Source organism: Felis catus, chromosome A2 (genome assembly GCF_018350175.1).
Source record: "Felis catus isolate Fca126 chromosome A2, F.catus_Fca126_mat1.0, whole genome shotgun sequence".
Lineage (NCBI taxonomy): Eukaryota > Metazoa > Chordata > Mammalia > Carnivora > Felidae > Felis > Felis catus.
In genome coordinates this window covers 127,123,699-127,149,220 of record NC_058369.1, presented here as the reverse complement: position 1 = coordinate 127,149,220, position 25,522 = coordinate 127,123,699, and the positions used below count along the sequence as shown (strand labels likewise).

The 25,522-nt window shown below is 41.5% G+C and overlaps 1 protein-coding gene across 19 annotated transcripts in view; it reads left to right on the top strand.

Moving 5' to 3' along the window:
* Positions 1-17,287, top strand: part of ELMO1 (engulfment and cell motility 1) — a 732,114-nt gene extending 714,827 nt beyond the window's left edge. For all 19 annotated transcript variants that reach the window (XM_045053264.1, XM_045053261.1, XM_045053265.1 and 16 more), the window contains 2 exons: positions 10,231-10,308; positions 15,895-17,287. In XM_045053264.1, coding sequence (XP_044909199.1) covers positions 10,231-10,308; positions 15,895-16,095 — 279 coding nt within the window. In that variant the 3' untranslated portion in view covers positions 16,096-17,287. The remainder of the gene's footprint in view (positions 1-10,230; positions 10,309-15,894) is intronic.
* The last annotated feature ends 8,235 nt before the right edge of the window (positions 17,288-25,522 follow it).

Sequence of the window (25,522 nt, the reverse complement as noted above, 5' to 3'; positions counted from 1 at the left end):
ACTTATTCCGCCCTCCTTCGTCCTTTCCTAATGCTTTTACATCTCTCAGCCTTATGATTTCACTGATCACTTTCTTTTTTTCTTCATGTTCTTTTTTTTTTTTTTTATTTGAATCCAAGTTAGTTCACATATGGTGTAATAATGATTTCAGGAATAGAATTTAGTGATTCATCACTTATGTATAACACCCAGTGCTCATCCCAACAAGTACCCTCCTTATTGCCCATCACCCATTTGGTTCATCCCCCCACCCAACACCCCTCCAGCCACCCTCAGTTTGTGCTCTGTATTTAAGAGTCTTATGGTTTGCCTTCCTCTCTGTTTTTATACTATTTTTTCTGCCCTTTCCCTATGTTCATCTGTTTTGTTTCTTAAATTTCACATATTAGTAAAATCATTTGATATTTGTCTTTCTCTGACTGACTGACTTCACTTAGTATGCTACACTCTAGTTAGCATAATACACATCCATGTTGTTAACAAATGGCAAGGTTTTATTCTTTTTCATCGCCAAGTAATATTCCTGTGTGTGTGTGTGTGTGTGTGTGTGTGTGTGTGTGTGTGTACCGCATTTTCTTTATCTATTCATTAGTTGATGGACATTTGGGCTCTTTCCATAATTTGGCTATTGTTGATAGTGCTGCTATAAATGTTGGGGTGCATATGTCCCTTCGAATCAGCACTCATGTATCCTTTAAATAATTACTGACTAGGGCGCCTGGGTGGCTCAGTCAGTTGAGCATCCGACTTCAGCTCAGGTCATGATCTCACAGCTTGTGAATTTAAGCCCTGCGTCAGGCTCTATGCTGAAAGCTCAGAGCCTGCAGCCTGCTTCAGATTCTGTGCCTCCCTCTCTCTCTGCCCCAACCCACTCGCATTCTGTCTCTATCTCTCTCAAAAATAAATAAGCATCAAAAAAAATTTTTTTAATAAATAAATAAATAGTAGTGCAATTGCTGGGTTGTAGGGTAGTTCTATTTTTAATTTTTCAAAGAACCTCATCACTTCGAATCCCCACCACCTCTTCCATTTTCTCACTTCCTGTCCCCTTCCAACTGCAGGAATTGTCCCTTATTGTTGTCACCCAGCCCTCTCTCAAGCCTTCTCCACTCATCCCCATCCATTCTCAGGGCCTCTCCTAACTTCTCATTTATGTTCATGTTCTCCCTTCCCTGACTTCCTCCCCAATCTCTTTCATTTTCTTCTGCTGTCCTTACCTTCTTAGTATCTTCTCTGGAGTCTCTATGAAGCCTGGGAAAGGCAGAGACCAGATGATTCAAAATGTTTTAGAAAACTTAAGGGCCTGATAGCCTTCACCATCATGGAAAGTACTGTGAAATAACTGAAACCCATCTTAAAGGAGAAAACTTCCCCAAAGGTGAATACTGCTTAAATCTCCTTCATGTCACAATATTTTTCACCCTCCCCTCCTAGTTTACCAACCAACTGATCATCATAACAGACCATGTTCCATACTAGAGGGCGTGGGGAGGAGGCATTATCTGAAAAGGTGGAAGAATTTCCTTTGCCCTCAGTTTGGAAGTATTTGCCCTTGGAAGGGCCATCAGGGAGCCAATTATTTGTTTCTCCCTCTCAGCATCTTGTAATACATAGTACCCATCCATGAACAAAATTATTCAGATTGATCTGGGTGCTACAGCCACCTTGGCACCAAAAATACCACCCAGATCGATAGGTTTCTCCTTCATCGTCCGTGTCTGTATCTAAGAGGAATGTAAAGCTTATACACATCTCCTTCTCAATCAGGGTTAAAGTGAACAATCTCTCATTTGTAATTTCAAATGTTGTAAGACAAAGGGGAATCCACGTCTGCATAGGATGACCCTGTCTATGGTTAAAGAAAAACAAAAGTGCTGTGAAAGTACTATATAGGAAGATAAAGGGGAGCAGATACAACTAAGAAGGCCGATGGCAAGATCATTGTTTTTTAAGTTACATAAGTATCACACACCTCAATTCTATGTGAATTCCTTCTTTGTCAAGCCTGTCACAACACCATCACGCAATTCACTTGACTGACAAGCGTAATGACACGAGGGCATATGCCTAAGAGTCTGTGGGTCATCCGTTACACTGCATTTCTCTCTTCTTCATGATATGGGGAAACAGGGGTTGTACTGCTCATCAGATTTCAGAGGAGCATCCTTAACTTTACCAGCAAACTAACTATACCAGCCTTCACAGTCTGCCTCCTTTACCCACTGAGATGCAGAACACAGTCTCAGGGAGCACTGGCTCCACTCAGTCCCATGGTTATATAACACTTGCCGCTGAGCAGGAAACAATGAGGGGAAATTGATAGCAACAAGAGTTTATAACCCAGAGAAGACCAGGAGAGGTGTAGTTGCTGGCAAAACAGATTGCCAGGACTCATGGACTCTGAGTAGGGATAGAGAGAATTCTGTAAAATATGTGTGGAGAGATTGGTTTCAGCCCCTCTGGAGAGTCCGGTGTATCCAAAGAATCACAGCCAGATGTGCTCACCAGGAGCAAAATGCACCAGTGCTATAAATTGTAGGATCAGTTAAGTGACAATTCTGATTAATTGCTTTAGGCTGAGTGAGGGCTAGTGTGAGAGGGAGGAACTTGGGGTTTCAGTCTTCTGGGGGTCATACTTTCATGAGCTTTACCTCTAGGAACCCTAGAGATTCTTGCAGGGAAGAACTGAGAAGGACCACTCCTCATGTCTCTGGGGGAAAGGGAAGAGTAATCGTAAAATATGCCAGAGCCTTCTTCATAACAAAGCCCTTTTTCCTATCTAGGTGAAGACAGTTTCCCCCATTTTACCCCATTTTAGCCTTTCTGCCTCAACTGTGGAGTTGGGGGTAGGGGAGAAACAGTCAACAGCAGTCAGAGCCTCAAGGAAATTGATAGGAAACTCTGCAGCCAAGAAAAAGGGGAGGGGTATGAGGGGAAAGGGAAGGCTATGCAACTTGAGAAGGCGACAGCCACAAGATATAGAGCCCCTAAAAGATGAGGACTTAAGTGGGAAATTATAGAAAACTGTCCCTCATCCATGTCCTACCACCACACTAATAAGACTCCAAGATAATAATGTTGCATCAGGGCTGAAAGATCTTCAAGGCATAAACTCTCTCTGAGGAGGAGTACTTAGGGAACCCCAAGTCAGTAGAGGAGACAAAAACAGGGACACTACAGGAATTTGAAGCCTCTGGCACTTATAGCTATACCAAATGTTAAACATATCCCAATTCCTTGCCAGATCAACATAAATCATCACTCTAAAGGTCTTGTATCTTACTTCCTATTACCTGACAACATGTCTAGATCTCAACCAAAAAATTATAGGAATGCCACAAAAAAAAAAAAACAAAACAAAACAGCCCGAAGAAGCAAAGCAATCATCATCAGAACCAGACTCCATTATAACACAGATGCTGGAATTATCAGACAGAATTTTAAAATAACTAGGTTGGGGGAGCCTGGGTGGCTTAGTTGGTTAAGCGTCTAACTTCAGCTCAGGTCATGATCTCATGGTTCGTGAGTTTGAGCTCCCTGTCAGGCTGACAGCTCAGACCCTGGAGCCTATTTCAGAGTGTGTCTCCCTCTCTCTCTGTCTCTCTCTCTCTCTGTGTCCCTCCCCCACACATGCTCTGTGTCTCCCTCTCTCAAAATTAAATAAACATTAAAAAACATTAAAATGACTAGGTTATAAGTGTCATAGGCTCTAATGGAAAAAGTAGACAACCTGAAAAAACTGATGGGTAATTTAAGCAAAGAGATGGAAACTCTAGAAATGAATCAAAAGGAAAGACTATCAATAAAAACACTGTAACAGAAGTGAAGAATGCTTCTAATAGGTTTATCAATAGACTTGACATGACCAAGGAAACTATTAGTGGCTTAAAGATGAGTCAACAGAAACTTCTAACCTGAAACGTAAAGAGGAAAAAAATGAAAACATTAGAACCCCAAAGAACTGAGGGACAATTGCAAAAGGTATAACATATGTGTAATTAGAATACCAGAAGAAAAAGAATGGAGCAAAAGAAATATTGAAAGAATGGCTAATGGAATCCAAAATTAATGACAGACATAAAATCACAAATCCAGGAAGTTTAGAGGACACTAAGCAGGATAACTACTCAAAAACAAAAACAAAAACCACTTGGGCATGGAATATGCCAACTTCAGAAAACCCAAGACAAGGAACTGAAAGGAGAAATTCACAAATCCATGATTATATGGGTATTTCAACACCCCTCTGTCAGTAACTGATAGATGAAGCAGACAGAAAATCAGTAAAGGTATTGATGACCAGAAGAGTACCATCAGTCAACTTGATCTAATTAACATTAGTAGAAAATCCATCTGACAACAGCAGACTACACATTCTTCTCTAGCTCACAAGAGACATTTCACCAAGATAGACCAGATTCTGGGCCATAAACTATATCCTAACAAATTTAAAAGAATAACAATCATACAAAGTATGTTCTCAGACCAGAGTGGAATTAAGCTAGAAATCAGTAACAGAAAGATAGCTGGAAAATCTCCCCAAATATTTGGAAGTTTAAGAACACACTTCTAAATAACCCATAGTTCAAAGAAATCTCAAGGGAAATTACAAAATAAACTAAATAGAAATAAAATATAACTTATCAAAATGTGTGGGATGGGGCAAAAGCAGTGCTTAGAGGGAAAATTATAACATTAAATGCATATATATTAGAAAAGAAGTAAGATTTTAAATCAATAAATTTTCTACCTTAGGAAACTGGAGAAAAGCAATATAAGCCTAAAGCAAACAGAAGAAAAGAAATAATTAATATTAGAGTAGAAATCAATGAAACTGAAAACAGTAGAGAAAATCAACAAAGGCAAAACTTGGTTTTTAGAAGAGATTAATAAAATTTATAAACTTCCAGCCTGACTAACCAAGAAAAAATGAGAAAAGACACAAGTTACCAATATCAAAACAGGTATGGGGATGATGATCTCATTTGAGTGTATGATATGTGTGGGTGATGTGGCCTTCCTGTGTCAGACTCCTCTCCCCTTAGAGGAGATCAACAAAACAAACTGAGTAAATGGCGTTTTCCAATCTATTTTGGGTTTTGGTTTTTGGTTTTTTTGTAATGGAACTCATGGAAAATTGAATGGATGGATGGATGGATGGATGGATGGATGGATGGATGGATAAATGGGGCCCAGTGCTATAAACACATAGATAAATAGCCAGTAGAGGCTATTTCCTGGTATTCACTGGTCTAGATGTTCTGGTCACCACCAGCTCTTTCAGGCTACTTTGAGGGCTGAGACAGGCAGTATGTCTGCCAGCCTGGCTCTTTCATTGCATACACATGAAAATTGTTTGTCTTGCAACATCTATAGTGTTCATACACCCAGTTCATCAGGCAAAACATCAAAAGGCAAAGAGGAAGCTGTGGGTTCTGAGAATTGCCTTCCTCAATCCCACACACATCCACACTCCTTCTCCTAGTACTCCACAGGGCTGTTGCTCCCTACCTCTGGGACTTCTGGTAGAAAAGGGGAGACCTGCAGCTTAAAAGGAGACCTGACCAAAATGTGTCCACAAGAGATCTGTCAGTACATGGTAGAGGAAATAACTAAGGTGTGTTGCTGGCTCTTCAGACAGTTTTTCCAACTAGAGGGTAGGTTCTGACATTTCATGCCATGGGTCTTTTGGTTAGTTTAATCACTGAGCAAGACAAACTGAGAATTAGGGTCCATAAGGGAGACACTTCATTAATAGCAATATATTGGTAACTGACAGGACTTCTCACTCATTCAATATCTGATGTGTCAGGCACTGTCTAAGGTCCTGGGAATAGGAAAGGGAAAGGAACCAAACCTTTCCCTGAAGGCACAGGCCCTTGTTCCTAGAGTCATTCACTCAGTCAGCATTGGATGCCAGTCAAGATGAGCTCTGAGTGTAAGTAGTGAACATAGTCCCCAGAAGGAAGATCTGACCAGATATCATTGATATGGATAGGACTATCCTTGACATAGCAGAAGCTTCCCTCTCACCATGTCCTAGAATCCAGCTTTTATTTTTCCAATGTGATTCATGAACCTGAAATAAGAAGCAGATTATACTAGAAGCTAATGTTCTAGCATCAGCTTGAAAACCCTGGTATTAACCCAAAAGCCCTTTACTGAGATTTACTTTATTCATCATTCATACTCATATGACATTGAGTACCTTCCTTGTACCATGCCAGTGCCAGGAGCTAGGAATTGAAAGATAAGCACAACCTGGCCCCTGGCCTTGGGTGTCTAGTAGATATAAAATTTATGTGCCAACATGCAATTATAATCCAATATTCTCTATGCCCCAGAACCTTTAAATACAGGGAGAGTCTGGGAGACTTGAAAAAGGCTCCCGGAGGAAATGGTATCTGAGCTGAGTTTTGAAAAGGAATTGTTCAGGGGTAGAAGCAAGAGGAAGACTTTCTAGGAGGAGGAGAGAGTATGTGAAAAGGCACAGGGGCTTTCCAATATATGAAAGAATATCCTCTGATTGAGAGACATTGAATTTACAGTATAGGATTGATAGAGACAGAGAGAAGAAAATGGGTGGGAGAACTATTGGCTGATAATGCTAAGATAGATTGGGGCCAGAAAGTTACAGCTGCCTGAAGAAGGCAGTATCCTCTATTATTATGTACTACATGAATGAGTAATTTTTGCCTTCTAAAATAGAAACTCAAACTCATAGAGATATAGATGAGCAGCAGTGTGTTACAGCTATGAAATCTACTGCTATGCCTATGGCCAATTTTAGCACACACACACATGCCAAGTTATACCCTATGTCTTTAATCAAAATGCTTTGCCCTCAAGACGACCTGGATACATGGTGGAGAACCAACACAGTTCAAGTGAATGCTGGGAAAGATGGCCAAATAAGGCATGTCACCCCAAAACAATAAAAGGAATGGCAGCCAACACTGGATACTGAAAATATGTTGTATCAAACTCTACTCTTGTTTTCAGTCGGTCCATCATTTGACCCCTGGAAAATGGCAATCCTTAAAACAAGGTGCCATCCATGCCCAGAATTTCTCTGAGCTCCCCTGACCTAGCATGCCTTATCACTGGTCTTAGGGCCCAGGAGTTGAGGATGGGGTCAGAGGCCCCAGGGCATGGGTTGGGGGGGAATCTTCAGTTTCTCCTGCCTCCCATATCCCCAGAATTCTCCCATCCCAGGACTTCCTTCACATGCTGAGAGATGTGAATTAATGGAATAGAAGATGAAAATAAGGAGCTCCTGAACATTGTTTTTCACTGAATTAAATCCAGAGGGCATAAAAGACTTTAGGTTGTGAATAGCAAAGCCCCAGAGCATCAGATGTCTGAGTGCCATGGAGCGTGATGAAACCCAAGAGGGGGACGTTCCCCAGACCCATGACCACGACTCTACCATCTCCTGGCACCTCTTTCCCTCACAGACAGTTTGGACAGGTGGCAGCTTCTGGAGTGTTAGTCCGAGAGGTGGCATCGCTCCCAGCTCTGTAGCCTCTGTGCTTGAAGTGCTGAAGAGCTGACCTCCACCAACGACTCAATGACAGCAAGCCAGAGACGTCAATAAAACTCATTACAGGCGATAGCAGCCTTTAATGCAGTCATGTGGTTCAGAGAATTAATTCCTCCCACCCCTCCTAGGCAGCTTTAGTGAAATGAAAGTGGGGATTGACATCGTCACGAATTTCCCATTTCCTGCCTGTGTTTATCAGGAATCTAGGTCATGACAGCTCCGTTCATTCACTCACGTCCTCACTGGTTTATGCCTTAGGAGGGCAGAGCCTGAAGTTTGCAGGCCCCCTCCTTTCTCTTCCTTCTCTGTGCCTCTGCAGAACAGACGGTGTCACAAGGACAACCACACTGACACTCTGGCCTCAAGTGACTTTAGCACCTAGTCAAGCAGCTGCTTCTGGGCCCTGGTGGTGTTCACACTGGCTGTCATTTGCAAGGGGATGATTCACGTGACTGCCCTCAGCAGAGGACCGGTTGTCCAGCATCCGCCCAGAAATCTGTTTGTGAATTTCACCTTCTTCCAGTGACCTCTGAAGTTCACCTAGGGTGGCTGCCAGGCTGCCATATACTGACTGGTCATTCACAAGCAAAGCCTTTCTATCCAATCGCTCAAGCATGAGTCAGAGGGTTTTCCTGAATGTTACTAAAATTTGTAAAAAATCATTTATGTCAATGTTCCTAATCTAAGAACAATTTTTTCATGAATATATGAGATCAGAGCTTATATTTTATTGAAAAAAAAGTTGTAAGCTTTTCTGAAAGAAAAAATAATCCCAGCATCTTAACATGATTTTCATTTCACATAATTTGCCTCCAGTCTCTGTTCACAGGTAGACATTGTTCATTATTGTGATCAGCATGTAAATAACATTCATTTTTCTTGATTTTTGTCACATCAGATCAGTTCTTCATAATTATTATACTGAATGGCTGGCTGAATATACTTCTCTGCTCATTTGTGGTTTCTTTACTCGTTTACCCAAAGTGGGGAGGACATTTATTTGGTTCTCATATTATGCTCTTACAGGTAATAATGTATACAGTTTTTGCTTGGTTATGAGAATTTTAGGAATAATCCCAGGAATGAGATCCCCGGTTCTTGATAAGGATTGCCTAAATGGTTTTTTTAAAAAGATAACACCAATTTATGATATCACTAGTAGGACTCATGACAAACTAAAAGACCCAAGGGAGATGCCAAACTTAGTGGAAAAAATATTTTTGTTTCGTTCGGTAAGCTCTTTTTTGTTTCATTTTAATATTATTGGCCTTCACTGGGCAGACCTGAATGGGGGCCTGAGAGAGAAGAAAGGAAAATGGGGATGGGGTAGTTTTACAGAAGCTCCCATTCTTGACTTGGCATTCTTTCCTTCACTTGCTCCTACTTCAGGCAGGGAGAGGAGGCCGAAAGAGTGTAAGATACTGGTAGGTCTGGGCTCAGAACAAGAGCTGTTCCTTCTTCATGAGTCAGATACAGACAAACCTCACGAGAGCCCAAATAGCCGGATGGTTGACTTTGTCAGGAGAGGCATCCAGCTAATGCCAAGCCTTCAGAATTCACTTGGCAAGAACTCTTTAACCCATTTGAAATTCTGAAATCTGGTGGCGTTGACCTCATCTAGACAGATGAGGTCCATCTTCTTTCTGGGGCATTCTTGCTGTGCATGAGTGGCCAAAGGCGATCCTCTGATAGATGTTAGGCAGAGAGTGATGTGGAAAGATATGCCCTCCTGAGAAATTATGCAATATCTGTGTGTTATAACAATGTAGAGCACCAGTGTGGATACACTTGGCCCTTCTCCAGATTAGGAGCTGGTAGGGTGTTGAGATGTGCCATGACTGTCATCTTGCAAAGATTGTATCCTGCTGACTGCTCAAACTAGTAGAATAATCATTGTGCCCAATACTGTACAGCACATAGAATTAAATTCTTAAGACATACATACATATTAGACATGACAGTGTCTCGGCCAAGGTCATACAGCTACAATGAAATGGCAGTGGTGTTTAGTCCTTGGCCCTTTGTTCTGACTCAGCCTGCACTCAACAGGCACTCACCGATGAAGGAACCCGGGCATTCTGACACTGGGCCCTTGCTTCTCCGTTATACTCTGCAGCCTCTTTGGATAAAATTTAAGTTTTGTGTGGCCTTTGCTCTACAGTAGCTTAAGGAACAAAGGGCCTAAAGATAATGAGTTCACCCACAAGCCTCATGGGCTCCCATGTAGCTTTCATGTTTTAGGAAGCTCAGACCCACATGGACATCTGTGTATTTGGGGTAATCAACGATAGAGCAGCCCTTAATCTGCTGGTTAGGGAAGAGTTTACTATTTCTCAAGGCCTCCCTGGACCTGGAAAGGAGATGCTGAAGAAAGAAGAGTGGCGTGGCTTTGGGGCTATATGGCTTTGGACAGTCATTTAACTCCTCCAAGCCCCTGCCATAAAAGAGAAATGATCCCACTTGTGCAAGGATTATCTTGAGAGTTAAACGAGATGGTTCATGCAGACTTCCCCTGAATAGAAGGAAAGTGCTGTGAACCTTGGGAAAAAAGGATGCTCCTTCCCCCCATCAGCCTCACTGACAAGCCCCTCTTGTGTGGGCTTATTCCACGTTCAGTCCGCGACCATTTGTAACTGTGGAACGAATGTACCCATTCTTAACGTGGTACTTTCTCTCATCCCTTGCAGGAGGTGCTTGAACTTGCTTTCTCGATCTTGTATGACTCAAACTGCCAGCTGAACTTCATAGCTCCTGACAAACACGAGGTAAGGGTCTCAGTGGGGTTAATTTGTGAGAGAGTGTCACATTTTCTCTAGAAGAGCAAGCAAGAGAGAAATATTGGAAATAAATTTCATTTTTAAAAAAAGCCTGCCTAAGAAAAATCATGAACAAAGGAACATCTTGTTGATTTGGAATAGAATGGAGACTTCTTTAAAAACTGCCCATTATAACCAATTCAACCTCTTACTAGCTCGACCAGTAGTTCATGGTAAAGAAAAAGAATGTACAAATGCTTCATACTCAGCAAGGACATAATTGTCGATTTGAAGAAGAATCAGCCCTGGTCAAGCGCTGGTTTTCACTGAGTATTTAATTTTTAGTCAGGATCTTCCCAAGATAAACGTGTCTCTCTTCTTTAAAACATTTGATGAAGTAGGTTTTCTACCATGTTTCTTTAAGTTATTTTAAGAGTTTTGGGCTGTCTCTGCTGTTGGAATTTTATTTTTGAGATGATTTTATTCCTTTTTGACATCTTGTTATATGTATAATTTGTTTCTCTTCTTGAAGCACGCTGTCAGCTATATTTAAAATATTTAGCATAGATCTAGGAAAATGTATTTGTAAGGTGAAATAGCAGCTATGGTTGATTTAACTTGTTCTCTTGTAAACCAGAGCCCAATATTATGTTTGAAACTCTTATTTTTAGATGATACCATTCAAATTTTTGTTTTACATGCGGTTGCATAAACAGCTTTTAGAAAGGAAGGGAACATTTTAATGGAACCTGACTTTTGTTTCCCATCTCCCCTAGGAGACTCTGCTCATTTAGAAGTTATTCAGTATCTAGTTTTCACTGGTTTAAAGCTTTTGCATAAAATTGTACATCCCAAAGAGAGAGGAAAGATTAGATGCAAATCCTGCATTTAGAATGGTGCTTAAATGTAATTCTGTGTTACTTGACATTTCGTTTGCAAAAGGGTATGACTTTGTCTTCATCTTTCTGAAAATAGATACTGTGTCCTACCATTTCTCTTTTTAAACAAAATTGTGGTTATTCACAGGCCACCATATTTAAGACATATACAGCTTATACATAGTAGTATAGAAAACTGCTTTAAAATGTAGAAATGTGGATGTTATTTAAATCTCTGCAAGGCTGTTTTCTCCACTTTGCATTAATTCCAGATAAGGATAAATGTTCTGGGACTGCCAAATTTTATTTGTAACTGCCACATTTTATTGACATAGTGAGGAGAAAAATGCCATACACTTGTGAATACTTTTGCTGTCTTCAAATCTCTTTCATATGTATTACCTCATTTTATTTGCATCCTCGGTCAATAAAACAGAACATTCTATTACAGGTATCTTCATTTACCACATAAGGAGAGTGGTCTCCCAAAATCGAATACCTCAGCATTAGTAAAAATGATAGTACTTACAACCAGTGTGGATTGCCCTGTGCCAGGCATCCTCTGTACTTCCCCTCACTTAATCTTCACACACCTCTGAAAGAAACAAACTGTGATTATGCCCATTCGATAAAGGAGGGAAGTGAGTCACAAAGAGGTTAAGAAAGTTGTCCAGAGTCAAACAAGTAGTACATAACAGAGCTAGAATTTAAACCACAGGACCCTTGCTCCAGAAACCCCGTCTCCCTGGCCCCTGCACTGTGTAGCCAGGAAGGTGGAGAGCAGGACCTGAACTCAGCTTCCTGCCAGTGCCTGTCACCAAGTGTCAGCAGTTAATCAACTCGGGGCCAATCTGGTCTCCCCTATACCTCCACCCACACCCAATTGCCCCCTCCAGATTCCTATCAAAGTAAATCCAATTATAGTGTTTATTTGCAAATATTCCTGTGTGCATCTCTGAAAATAGCATCCATTTGGAAACCTAACTACAATACCACTATTACACCTGACTTTTTTAGACATTTTGATACTACCATCTGTAGTCGGTTTTCAGATTTCTCCACTTGCCTCGTGTATGTATGTGTGTGTGTGAGTGTGTGTGTGTGTGTGTGTTTCTTTTATACTTTGTTCCTATCAGAATCCAAATAAGGTCCATGCATAGAAATTGATTAACTTGTTTCTTCAGTTTCTTTGAATCTGTAGGTTCCTCTCTTTCTCTCTATCTCCCTGTCTTATGAGCATCTGCTTTTGCTTTTTTTTTTTTTCCTTTGTAATTTATTCATTGAAAAAAAACAAGTCAGGGGCGCCTGGGTGGCTCAGTCGGTTGAGCGCCGACTTCGGCTCAGGTCACGATCTCGCGGTCCGTGAGTTCGAGCCCCACATCGGGCCCCTGTGCTGACAGCTCAGAGCCCGGAGCCTGTTTCAGATTCTGTGTCTCCCTCTTTCTGACCCTCCCCCGTTCATGCTCTGTCTCTCTCTGTCTCAAAAATAAATAAACGTCAAAAAAAATTTAAAAGAAAAAAACAAGTCATCTGTCTGGTAACCTTGCTGAGAGTCTAGATTTTGCTTTATTATAAGTATGTGTATTAGTTTGCTGTGGTCACTGTTGCAAAAAATTACCACAAATTTAGTGGCTTAAAACAACATAAATGTATTACCTTACAATTCTGGAGGTCAGAAGATGCACGTCTTTGGGGGCTAAAATCAAAGTATTGGCAGGCCTGAATTCCTTTATGGAGGGTCTAGGGGAAAATCTGCTTCCTTGCCCTTTCCACTTTGGGAGGCCACCAGCATTCCTTAGCCACAGCCTCCATTTGTCCACGGAGGTTGAGTCTCCATAGCACTTCATTCCAACCTCCTTCTTCTCTGTAGTCAGAACTCCCTCTCTCACTCACTCCTATTCCGTTTCCCTCTTCTATGTTTTAAGGACCCTTGTGATTACATTAGGCCCACCTGGACAATCTCAGATAACCTTTCTACTTGAAGATCAGCTGATTAGCAATTTTAATCCCCTTTGCTGTGTACCCCAACATCCTCACAGGCTCCAGGGATTAGGACATGTTTGCCCTTAAAAGGAGAGTTTATTCTGCCTACTGCAACCTGCACTGTTACTTCTCATGTTTATCTGTCTCCTGTGTTTCCTGTTCAGTGAAAGAGGATTAATCTAATTCAGGCACAACTTTAAGCAACAGTGGTGTTGTATTTGGTTGTCTATCTTTCGGAGATGTTAGCAACCATTGATGATTATTGCCTAGATCCTTGGACCCATTAGACATTGGAAAAGGTTAATATCTCAATTCTATCATTCCCTTCTCATTTATTAGCGGGAAACTGGACCCATATTTGAGGTAATACAATTTACATATAATAGGCAGGATAAATACTTGATTCCCGTTATTAGTCTTCAAAATAATTCCTCATCTTCCAAATGAGAACAATGAAGTGTTTTGGCATTTGAGCATCATTATAAAGTAATGGATGTAAACATATCAGTGTTTTAATAGGTTGCAGTTATTATCATTATCAATGTCCAAATTATCCTATCTAGAGAAAGTCGGAGCACCTTCTGGTTGACTTCTGTGTCCAATTGACATGACCCCAGATGTCTTTGACAACTTTTCAGTCATTTTGCTATGACAGAATATTCCAGGCTCCTCTTGCATGTTTTCTGCTTTCTCTCTTTGGAGTCTTGGTCCCTTTTTGGTAGAAAATGGTATTTAGCAACCAGAATCTGGGCATCAGGTGTGCTTACTATTGCTTGGTTCATCATTATTTTTAGGTCTTTTTATGGGCAAAGCTAAGAGCTATGGTGTTTTTTAAAAGACAAAATACATTGTAAGTTCATCTTGATACTTCAAACTCAGATTCTGTACTACAGAGTTTTTATTTATTGGTTGATGTACTTTTTAATAAAATTTTCTGTGCCTGCTCCTTCTCAAAAGAAAGGCGCCACAGAAGTATTCCTGTGGGTTACATTAATCTGTACTAGGAAGCTAGCCAGGACTGGCATGGCTGTACAAAAAGCAGTAATCCCAGCACTTAGGGATTTACAGCGTTCGAGCTGGAAGGAGCCTTAGAGAGCATGGAGTTCAGTGGAACCAGTATCTGGAGGTAGATCAGAATTCAGTGGAAGTTTTTCTGAATAAAACTTACTTACCCAAGATATGCAAGTTCATGATCTCCAGAGTAGGACCTTAGTATCTATTTTTATCAAAGCTATTTATGTGGAAATGGATGTTTAGATGAGTTCAGAATCTATCTAAGGTATTACTGAGGACATTAATACTTCCAGAGATCTCTTAGCGCTCAACCGATATTTAGATGGGTTAAATGCTTTGGCAGAGATCACATAGCCGAGGCAGAGTTCTACAGTTCAGGGCTGCACTACTAAGACATACAACCTCATAATACAGCCATGGTGCTTCTCCTCAGCTGAGAAAGTGGTGCCATCGGTGGGCACCATGGTGAGACTTCCATATCACTGTGACTTAAGATTTGTAAAGTCCTTGCAGTCTTGTAGTACCTTTTATGTTGAGATATGTTATATTCCTCACCACAGCCCAGGTAACCACACTGCAAAGGACAAGCTAAGTAGGGTCTGGAATTGTCACTTGACTGAGTGAGGGCAGGACAAAGGGGAATCTAGAGCATGTTCTGGAAGGAAGACTAGTCTGACAGTAGGAGCAGAGCGACTGGTATCACAGAGATCCTCCGTAGGACCAGAATATCCTAAAAGGTGAGAAGAACACAGCATCCAGAACGCAGGCAGTTTTCTCAGATTCTGGCAGCAGAAGCTAGTCCTTCCACCAGGTATCATGGCTCTAATACCATGTCCCCAACTTACAGCCCCTGGGAGGGAAGCTGACAAGAACAAAGCAGGTCCTCAGGTAAACGAGGGACAGTTTCTTCCCTCAAGGAGTTCACAGTCAGCTGGAGAAACAAAGAGCATGGTTCCTTTTAATGAGAAAGGAAGAATAAAATTCTTAGTTCGGTGCTCTGGAGGGCCTTCCCAGAAAAGCCACGTCCCCAGGAACCAGGCTTCAGAGATATGGAGGAGAAGAGCTCTGGAAACTGAAGACTCAGGCAGAAGAGACAGACAGCCAACCCACCTCCCATGAAAATCACCCAATAATTTTAGCCATTTTGTCCACCAGACATTGGGCAGCGCTTTTGCTGAGAAATGCAAAGGTGGGAGTACCTTTGGCTCCAGGGCAGGTGTGGACTGTCATAGTGAGTGTTAGGAATCACGTAGGAGAGGCAGAGATTAGCCACTAGACTAGGAACCATGCTTGTAGTCAGGAAAGAAGCAAGCTCAATGTAATGCCGAGCCCAGTAGTGTTGGAATATATTGTACCAAAAGCTTAAAATCAGACTCACTGGTGGGATGTTAGAGACGTCATGTTGCAAAGTCGTGCAGATCCGAAATCCTCCTGCTATTATGTAAGAAGGCATTATTTGCATGGAAGCATGCAGACACTAGAGTCAAATTGCCTGGGTTCGAATCCCACTACCTGCTACCAACTTACTCAGCCTCTCAGGGCCTTGGTTCCCTTGACTGCAAAACAGAGATGATAACAGAAGTGTCAACTCTATGAAATGATGATCTAGGCAAAGCACCTTCTCCAGAGCCTAGCACATGTTGAATAATCAGTGTTAACCATTGTTACCACACTTGTGATTGTCATCAGTAGTTACACTTGTCGCCTCCTTTTCCACCAGTACTGTATCTGGACAGATGGGCTGAATGCGCTGCTGGGGAAAGACATGATGAGTGAGCTGACCCGGAATGACTTGGACACCCTGCTCAGCATGGAAATCAAGCTCCGCCTCCTCGACCTGGAAAACATTCAGATCCCCGACGCACCTCCACCCATCCCCAAGGAGCCCAGCAACTATGACTTCGTCTATGACTGTAACTGAAGTGGCCGGGCCCAGAAGCACCCCCTCCAAAACTGGAAAATCTAGCTAATGGGAGAGAAGAATGAAAACACACCCACGCCTTGGAACCCTCTCTCGGTCAAGAGAAGCTGTGGGTCAACACTTTCTTTGGCCTCGCCTCTAGCCCCAGCGTTCTTCTGCCCCTACCTGGCATCCTGCTCACTGCCCTGATTCTGTTTCTAGACTCCATTGCTTTAGGTCACTTCCCATGCTACAGTCTACTGGTGGGAGCAGAGCAAAACCCACCGCCAATAAGAGATCCAAAGGGCCCTTCCGTCCTATCCCCCATCAGGCACATCCTCCCTCCCCGGAATGTGCAAGCCGGCAGCTCCAGACTGCCCCCAAACCTGCCCGCCAGACGGAAGGGAGTGCCCCAGTGCTTGCGTCTGGAAGAAACAGCCTAGCTTCTCGAGAAGACCAAACACCACCTCCTCGTTCCCTTTCTCTCTAGAGTCCGCTCACACCACCAGTTCCGTGTGAATTGAAATCAGCTTCCAAATCCCTTCCCTCCTCCATCCAGGCCTTTGCCTCGTGCTGTTCCTCTCTGGTCCCAAGAGCAGCAGCAGCAGCCTCATCCTAGCTTTCGCCAGCACCGGGTCTCCCGGACACAGTCCCAGGTCCCATGCCCACTTCACATCTGCACTGTGACTGTGACCTACCTTCCTTTCTCGCCAGCTAGTCTTGGGTGTCCTCTCTCTGCCCCAGCCCACACCTGCCTTCTTCATGCCTCACACCCTTCTGGCCCCTTCGCTGAAAGCACAAATGGTGAAATCAGTTGTCGTCCCCATCTCTAATATACTAAACCTAATGCCTCTGTGGCAGGCGGCCCCTGTCTAAAGGTTTGGTGTTACCTTGTGCTGGGGGTTCTGCTGCAAACAGGCTCCACGGGATGGTCAAGCTGTCAGACATCCAAGTTTACATCACTGTAATTATTACAAGTATTGACAATTTGCAAGGGTTTGGGGTTGTTGTTGTTTTTTTTTTTTTTTTTGCTTTGTTTTTGTACAAAAGAGTCTAACATTTTTTTGCCAAACAGATATATATTTAATGAAAAGAAGAGATACATAAATGTGTGTACTTTCAAGGTTTTTTTTAATTATTATTTTAATCCTAAACATCTTCCTGAGAATAACATTCCCTTACACATGCTGTGGAATAAAATTAATTGTGATGAGTTGGGGAGCCTGTGTTTTGATTTGGTTAACTTAGGTGCTTGCTACTCGGTCATAAGCTTCACTCGTGAGCTTGTCAGAAATGTGGCATCTTTGGCCCCACCCCAGCCCTCAGAATCAGGTGATTCACGTCCCCCACTGGCTGAGGGGACTTAACCACTGCTATGTCACCGTAGACTCTGAGCATCAATAAGAATGTTATTTCTAAGAAGATCATCTCAACTGATATAGAAAATCAGACCCACTATGTGAAAATATGGCTATTTATGTTACACTGTTGCCTCCTGACCAGGACTTTTCCTCTTTTATTTTTTTCTTCCTTACCATTGTATAATGTATATAACTGGCCAAATTCAACACATCATACTTTGAGGGAGCACATTTAGCTATGAAAAAGAATACAAACCCATGGACCAGAAATAAATTAAGTCAAAACTAAATAAGCCTAACTATGAGTTAATAAGATATGGGTCAGAGCCCAGCAAAGGATTTTTCTGAGGTCAGTTTCCACTGGAGGTGTATCTGGATCATAAACTCCGAGGGCCAGAAGGGATGTCAGAAAGGTCCAAACGTGCAAATTAAGCATGGTTGCAGCACAAGTCCCTCTGGGCTTGCCGCAGAAGTGTTAGATGCCTTCAGGTCACTGCTCTTTACCATCATCAAGATGTGCAATTACAGACTGACTTGAGTCGAGATGACATGGTCCAGAGCCCTCCATAAATTGCAGGGGAAAAAAAGTCCTTTAGAATCCATAGTAATTCACAGGCGATTATGCTTCCCATCAGAACACTCACACCTGACTGTCAAGTAGATGCTTCCTTTGTCATTAAGCGTTAATGACGTTAACCCACCTGTCCTTCCTGTCAGGCACACTTATTGATCCAGCCATCATCATGATAAGATGATAAATATTAGGTAAAAGAAAGTAGACAGAGTCATACTATTTTTACTTTGAAGTTACCAGATCTGTCCTTGAAAGGGGAATTCTTTGGATCAAGGTATCTGAGGTCTTGACTCCAGGTTTAAGAGACTGATCTGTCCTAGAACCCTTGCTGGGAAGAACCAGCCCCTGTCTTTTTTGGCACTCGTCCTTTGGTACATTAAATAGAAACTAACCCTTTCTCGACTATGAAGAGAGCATTCTCCTAACTCTCCTTAGACCTCCTTCCTCTGCGGATGGATGAGATCCAGAGTATGACATCATTTTTTCATTTTGCAACAATATGAAGCAGGGTTGCTGTCAATATTTGGACAGCTCATCTTGTGTGTCTTGACTGACAACGCTTCCCACACAGCAAGCCTTCCCCTCCAGCTCAGCCCCTGCGGCCTCAGGTTTCCAAGCCTGGATGGATGAATTGGCCAAAGCCAGGGAGGGGTAAAGTAGGAAGCCCAATTTTATCATCAGGTCTACACCGCATTCCCCAGTTCAGCTTTACCTGCAATAAAACTGGTCATTGCTGATATTTTAATTCCTGTCTAATTTTTTATTTAGGACCTAAAGCAGGAAGGATAATTAATTGGCCCCCTCAGACTCAACTACTTATAAGGGTAGAAAAACCTAACAGTCATTGCAAAGGAAAAGTACCAGACTAATGTTTCTTGAGTCTATTTGCAAATCCATCCTAAGCCATCTTCCAATTCTCAAATAAAGCATGTCCTACCACCTGCTCTTACAATGAGCTCAGCAGGTATTCCAATGACATACATTCCTTTCATCCATTTTGTTATAGCCATGCGATCTTTTACAATTAATATAAACCTTTAGCTTGAAGGAAATGAAATATCCATACCCTAATAAAAGTGCTTAGAGCTAAGCACTAGGAATATAACAAGAATAAGATATGTAAATCTAGAGTTTGCAAAAATAAGAATGAAATCTGTAAGATCAGAAATGTATAATCAAGCTAGTCAAATACAAAACAAATAATTGCAGCACAGTGTGACAAATAGTACTATATAAATATGTACAAAGTAGAGAACTAGAAAGGAGCTTGTGCTCAACACTTTTGATAATGGGATTAAGTAAAGCAAGAAAAGAATAGATATTTGAGTCTGGTCTCAAAAGAGAGCAGATGTTCCCCATGCAAGAGACAAACACTCCAGGCAGAGCAAAGTGTACAGGGCATGGAAGCATGAAAACCCGTGACTGTTCACAAAGCCATAAGTCACTAGGTGTGACTGGTATGTAGGATGCATATGGGAGAGACTACTGCAGAGGAGTGAGACACAAATCATGAAAATCATGACATAGGTTGCAGGGAACTTTTACTTGAGGGCAAGAGAGCGCAGTCAGAGGAGGGATGTTGTCAGATATACCATTTGGAAATATCACAATGACAAAACACCCAAGTAGGGGAAAGACAGGAGCAGGAGAAATTGAAAGCAGAGATGTTAGCAAAAAGTGAATGGAAATAGTCTCAAGCCAGAACCACTGTGCCCAGACTCCGGTACAGGCGATGGCAGAGAGGAGAGCAAAGGTATTGAAGAGGCAGGATAGCTGTCTCTGAAGTCATGGAGAGAAAAGAATGCAAAGGACTCCTGGGCTTCTGGAATGAATAAGCAGATAACAGAGCTGTTTGGCTCTAAAATCAGGAAGAGAGGAGGAACAGGAGATTTTAGGAAATGATAAGAAGATGAGATCATAAACTGAGTTTGTTGGACTTCTCCAAACAAAGAAAGAAAATCTTGAGACAGTCATTTAACGACTGTGAGGCTGCTTACCTCATTAATAAAATGGAAATCTCATTACATGAGAATACTGTGGATGGGGTGGCTAGAACCATCAGTGCTAAAGAAGTAAGTCCCTCTCCCTCCCCAGGTATGGCCTCCCCTTCCCTCCCACCCCTTTCTTTCCTTTGGTGTGAGCAAACCATCTCTAGTATAGCTCAAACAAAATGACGTGTTTCAACCAAAAGCCTGCTTTCTGAGAAAGATAAAAGAGCGAAGGAGAGAAAGGAAGGAAAAATGGAAAATTGTAACATACTTCTTGAAATAAGGATTTCTGTAATTTGCCGTAAAACCACAATTTAAAATAAATTTGGGGGAAAGGAGGAATGGTATAATCCCATATGAAAATACAGTTCTACTCTAAATTTTTCTCTTAATGTAATTACATGTTTTCTGACATCGAAATGTAAAATGAACACTTCAAGTTAAGTAGGTTTTTTTAATTCACAAAAATAATTAGAACACAGCCAGATGAAGGAAGGAAATAATTCTACCAGAAACATCATGTAAAGACAGTTGCCAACTTGAACGCTAAATCTGAATTTCCTCCTGGAAGCTGGTGTAAATAAGGAAGCCAACTGGGATGTATAGCTCTCATGTTCTTAGTAAAAGGAAAAGTTTTATTCCATCACAAGAAAACAACCTTTCCCTGGCACCAAATTTTGGAGGAGACGTGCTATCAAAAGCACTTATCCCTTCAATAGACATCTCTTAGCAGGTGCTATTTGTCTGTCTTTCTGTTTTCCAGAAGAAACGGGTTGCCCCTACAGCCCCTTGAAAGATGGAAGCAAACAGGTGCCAGAGAAGGGACCATCTGGGTGCTGGAGGGGGTTTAGGGACAAAGTGATAGAAGAATCGGAAGAGGATCCTGGGAGTAGAGCAACTGAGGAAGGGTTGGACATAGAAAGAGGTTCAGAAAGCATGGAGTGAAGCCATGGCCACAAGAGGTGCTGGGCAGGAGGAGCAGGGTCCAGGAATCAAATTCCACAAGACTTCCTTTGGGCACTCTCTATGCACCAAGCACACTGCAAAGGGATATAAAAATAAATGAGAAGTAGACTCTGCCTTCAAAAAGCTCATAGCCTGAAACGGGAAAGAGAGGCAAATGAATACAATCCCTAGCTAAGAAGACCACAATGTACAATATACTGAGCTAGTACTTGAAACAGGAACTGACTGCCCCCGCCCACAGGAAGTGAGGTCTGGCAGACTTGGAGGGGGGACAGGAAGCCACCAGGTGATAAGGGAAAGAAGGCCAAGCTCACTCCCTACTTGTCCTTTGAACCTCACTTTGGTCATCGCTTTCCCTGGAAATTATTCCCTAGGTCCCAAAGTCAGGGCTGGGGACTCCTCTGTGCTCCCACAGACACCTCTCCTTACCCTGTCACAATTGTTTGAGGCTTTCACTGCCTTCCTCACTAGCCAGGAGTTCAGTGAAGGAGGAACCAGGCTGATTGTTCTCACCACTCTTGTCCACTACCTTAGCACAGTGCCAGGCATCTAGCTGGACTCCATCAATACTTTCTGAAATAATTGATAAAGGGCATTCCCAGAAGAGGTAAGAGTGTGAGGCCCTAGAAAGAGGAAACGTGTTATGGCTGGAACAGAGATGAGCATGGGAGAGAGAACAGTAGGAGACAAGCTTGGGAAAGAGGGTGACGGACCTTGAATGGCATGCTAAGCAGCTGCAAGTGTATTCTTTTATTTTTGTAAGTTTACTTATTTATTTAGAAAGAGGGAGAGAGACAACCAGGGGGGAGGGATAGAAGAGGATCCGATGTGGGCTCTGCACTGACAGCAGAGAGCTGGACATGGGGCTCAAACTCATGAACTGAGATCATGCACTGAGCCGAAGTTGGACACTCAACCGACTGAGCCACCCAGGGGCCCCATGTAAACGTATTCTGCATGTGAGCTGGGACCACTGACATATACACGTAGGAGAATTGGCAGGACCAGATTTGCATTTTGATATCACCACACTCATACCAACAGCAGCACAAAACACAGTTTGACGAAGTGTGGGTCTGGAGGCAGGGCAATCAGGCAGAACCTGTGTCAGAGGTGCTTCACTTTTCAGAAGGCTGACCATGCCAGTCAGTCAAATTTCTAGGATCAGACTGAGTCCCACAGAGATTATAGACATGGGCACTGTAAGAGGTGAAGTTTAACCATCATTGCAAGGACAGAAATAAAAGGCAAAAGAATACATTTTTGAAGTCTAATGTATGAATACAAAAATAGATGTAAGACCAAATCTTCCTCAGGCTACCGGAAAAAGCAAAATCTGGACAAATTGCTAGTTATAAGATACTCTGCCTTTAAAAAAAAGATAGGGAGTAATTGAAAATACAGAGATAGATAAGATATACCAGCAAATTCAGAGTCACAGTGGAGAAGAGAGTCACAGAGAGAAGATGGCAAGGAAGGAGCAAATAAATGTCAGGCAAGTAAAATAGAAGATAAAAGGCTGTGGACAATGAAAGTTATTTTGTAATTCTCTTTGACACTGGTACAATTTGCTATGTTGATGTAACTGACAAGAATGTCTAATGCCAAATAAAACTGTCCTGAAATGCACAAACCAAGACTATTATAAACACAAGAGAATTGATGAACACCATACTTTATGTAGAGACCTTAAATAATGGTATTAGGCTTTAACTAAGATGATTAACTGGATTCAGTAGATATTTCAATATATATAATCTACAATAAATGTACACTATTCAGATATCTGAGGAATACGTTCAAAATTAACTGTATAGTTGTCAGCAAAGAAAATCATTATAACGTAAGGCAGAAAGTAAGTATAAAGGATTTCCAGCTCCATGACAATATAGAACACATCCTCTCCCCAAAATTACTTTAAATGCAACAAAAAACTTGAATACAATAAAAACGAGGTTAAATGTATTTACTTTAGCTTGTATTAAAGAAAGAAATCCACAGGTGCCCACGATGAAGAGAGAACTGAAATCAGAAGCAGTGAGCTGTGGCTAAGGGTGTTGATGCCTTGACAAGGGTGTGGGCTCTCATGTCCAGGCGGGGTTGGATACCAGGGGTCATGTGCAAGCCAGATGAGTGATGGAACTGAGCTCTTCCCATAAAAGCCAGGCTCCTGAGAGGGCTCTGTTGCAGGTTAGAAGGGGAAAGAAATCTATCCATTGGTACAGGACAACATGAGATCTTGAAACCTTCAGCCTGTGACTTAGGTGATTTTAGGGTTCACGTTTGTACCGCTTCTATGTGTTCTAGAATGCCCACTTGAAAGATTAACATAAAACATGGTCCTGGGCTGGTCAGAGCTGGACTCCTGGCAGACATAAATGAAAGCTCTTCTGGGTATGACCCTCTATGAGCCAAGGGGGATTTCCATAGGAAAAGCAAATGCTATTAAAAAGTTGTGCTCAGAATCAAAGGTAAAACAACACTTGGAAGCCATCCATAGTAAGTGGAAGATTATAAACTAGAAATCGATTTCTAGTTAAAATGACAATCAAGAGTGAAAAAAAAACTAATTTTTTTTGTCACAGGCAGATGATCTCTAAGAGTGAGAAGAAAATGGAAAGTGTTGGGGGCAAATCTAACAGCAAAGGGCTGTGTAAAAGTCAATAGTAACAACTAATTCAAGGTGTATTAAAACAACATGAAATTAAAATACAGAAAAAGAATATAATATAAAATTAAAGGGCATAATGTAACTGGAAACATTTTAATCTTTTATTTTTCAGTATTTTAGGAATACTGATCATCTTTAGGCTTTAAATCAATTCTGCATATTAGAAATTGAGGATTAACTATTGAAAATATTAGAAATGAAAATGTGTGACTTCCCTATCAATAGAAGAAAAATGTAATAAAGAAAACTAAGTCAATTCAATAATAAATAACAGAAGGAGCACCCAAAAAATGAACGCTCCAATTGAAAAATGTGAAAAGGATATCAACAGGCAATTAACAAGATATAAGGTGAATGATGAGTATAGTAATGAAAAAATATTCACCGCCATACAAAGTGAAGAAATACACATTAAAATGAGATGCCTATTTGGCCTACTACATTGGCAAATGGCTATATGATTACATGGTCTTTCTCTTAATATGTAAATGAGTCAATAAGAAAAACAGAATAACCCAAAAGAAATGTGGGCTAACAATGGGAGTAAGTATACCCTTAAAGAATCATGAATAGACACTGAAAAAAGAAAAAGTTCATGGTCACAAATAATTTTAAAAGGCATATTATTAATACCTTAAGACAGAATTTTGTCAACGAAATTTTTATACATTCAACGATGACAAATGATAATAAAACAGACTTTCACAATCTTCCCGGAGAAAAAATTTGGCAAATATATCTACAAAGTTTCCAAAATATGACTGACTCTGACCTTGTAATTCTCATCAAACAGAGCTGCTCTGTTTGTTTTGCTTTATCTGTTTTACACACGAAGCTGCTGTGTATGATTTTGTTTTAAGAAGGGATTCCGGTGTTTAAAAATAAAACTTTAAAACCTCAGGATTAAATAATTTATGCGACATCCATTTCTACCATGGCACATGACTGGTTCTCAAAACTATATGAAGTGTTTCATCAAAAGGAGAGATGTCAATAACCACTCTTCGTCAGGAACATACAAATCAAAACCACAATGAGTTACCACCTCACACCAGTCAGAATGACTAAAATTAACAACTCAGGAAACAACAGCCGTTGGTGAGGATGTGGAGAAAAGGAAACCTTATTGCACTGTTGGTGGGAACGCAAACTGGTGCAGCCGCTCTGGAAAACACTGTGGAAGTTGTGCAAAAAATTAAAATAGAACTTCCCTATGACCCAGGAATTGCACTACTAGCAATTTATCCAAAGGATACAAAAATGCTGATTTGAAGGGGCACAGGCACCCCAATGTTTATAGCAGTATCAACAATAGCCAAATTATAGAAGAAGCCCAAATGCCCATTAACTGATGAATGGATAAAGAAGATGTGGTGTATATATATATATATACATACATACAAACATATATACATACATACACTACTTGGCAATGAAAAAGGATGAAATCTTGCCATTTGCAGCGTTGTGGAGGGTATTATACTAAGCGAAATAAGTCAAGCAGAGAGAGACAGGTATATAATTTCACTCATGTGGAATTTGAGAAACTTAACAGATGAACATAGGGGAAGAGAAGGAAAAATGAGATAAAAACACAGAGGGAAGCAAATCATAAGACTCTTAAATACAGAGAACAAACTGAGGGTTGCTGGAGGGGGTGGGGGAGTGGGTTAAATGGGTGATGGGCATTTAGGAGGGAACTTTTGGGGATGAACACTGGGTGTCATATGTAAGAGATGAATTGCTGGGTTCTACTCCTGAAGCCAAGACTACACTGTATGTTAAGTAACTTGAAAATAAAAAAATAGGGGCGCCTGGGTGGCGCAGTCGGTTAAGCGTCCGACTTCAGCCAGGTCACGATCTCGCGGTCCGTGAGTTCGAGCCCCGC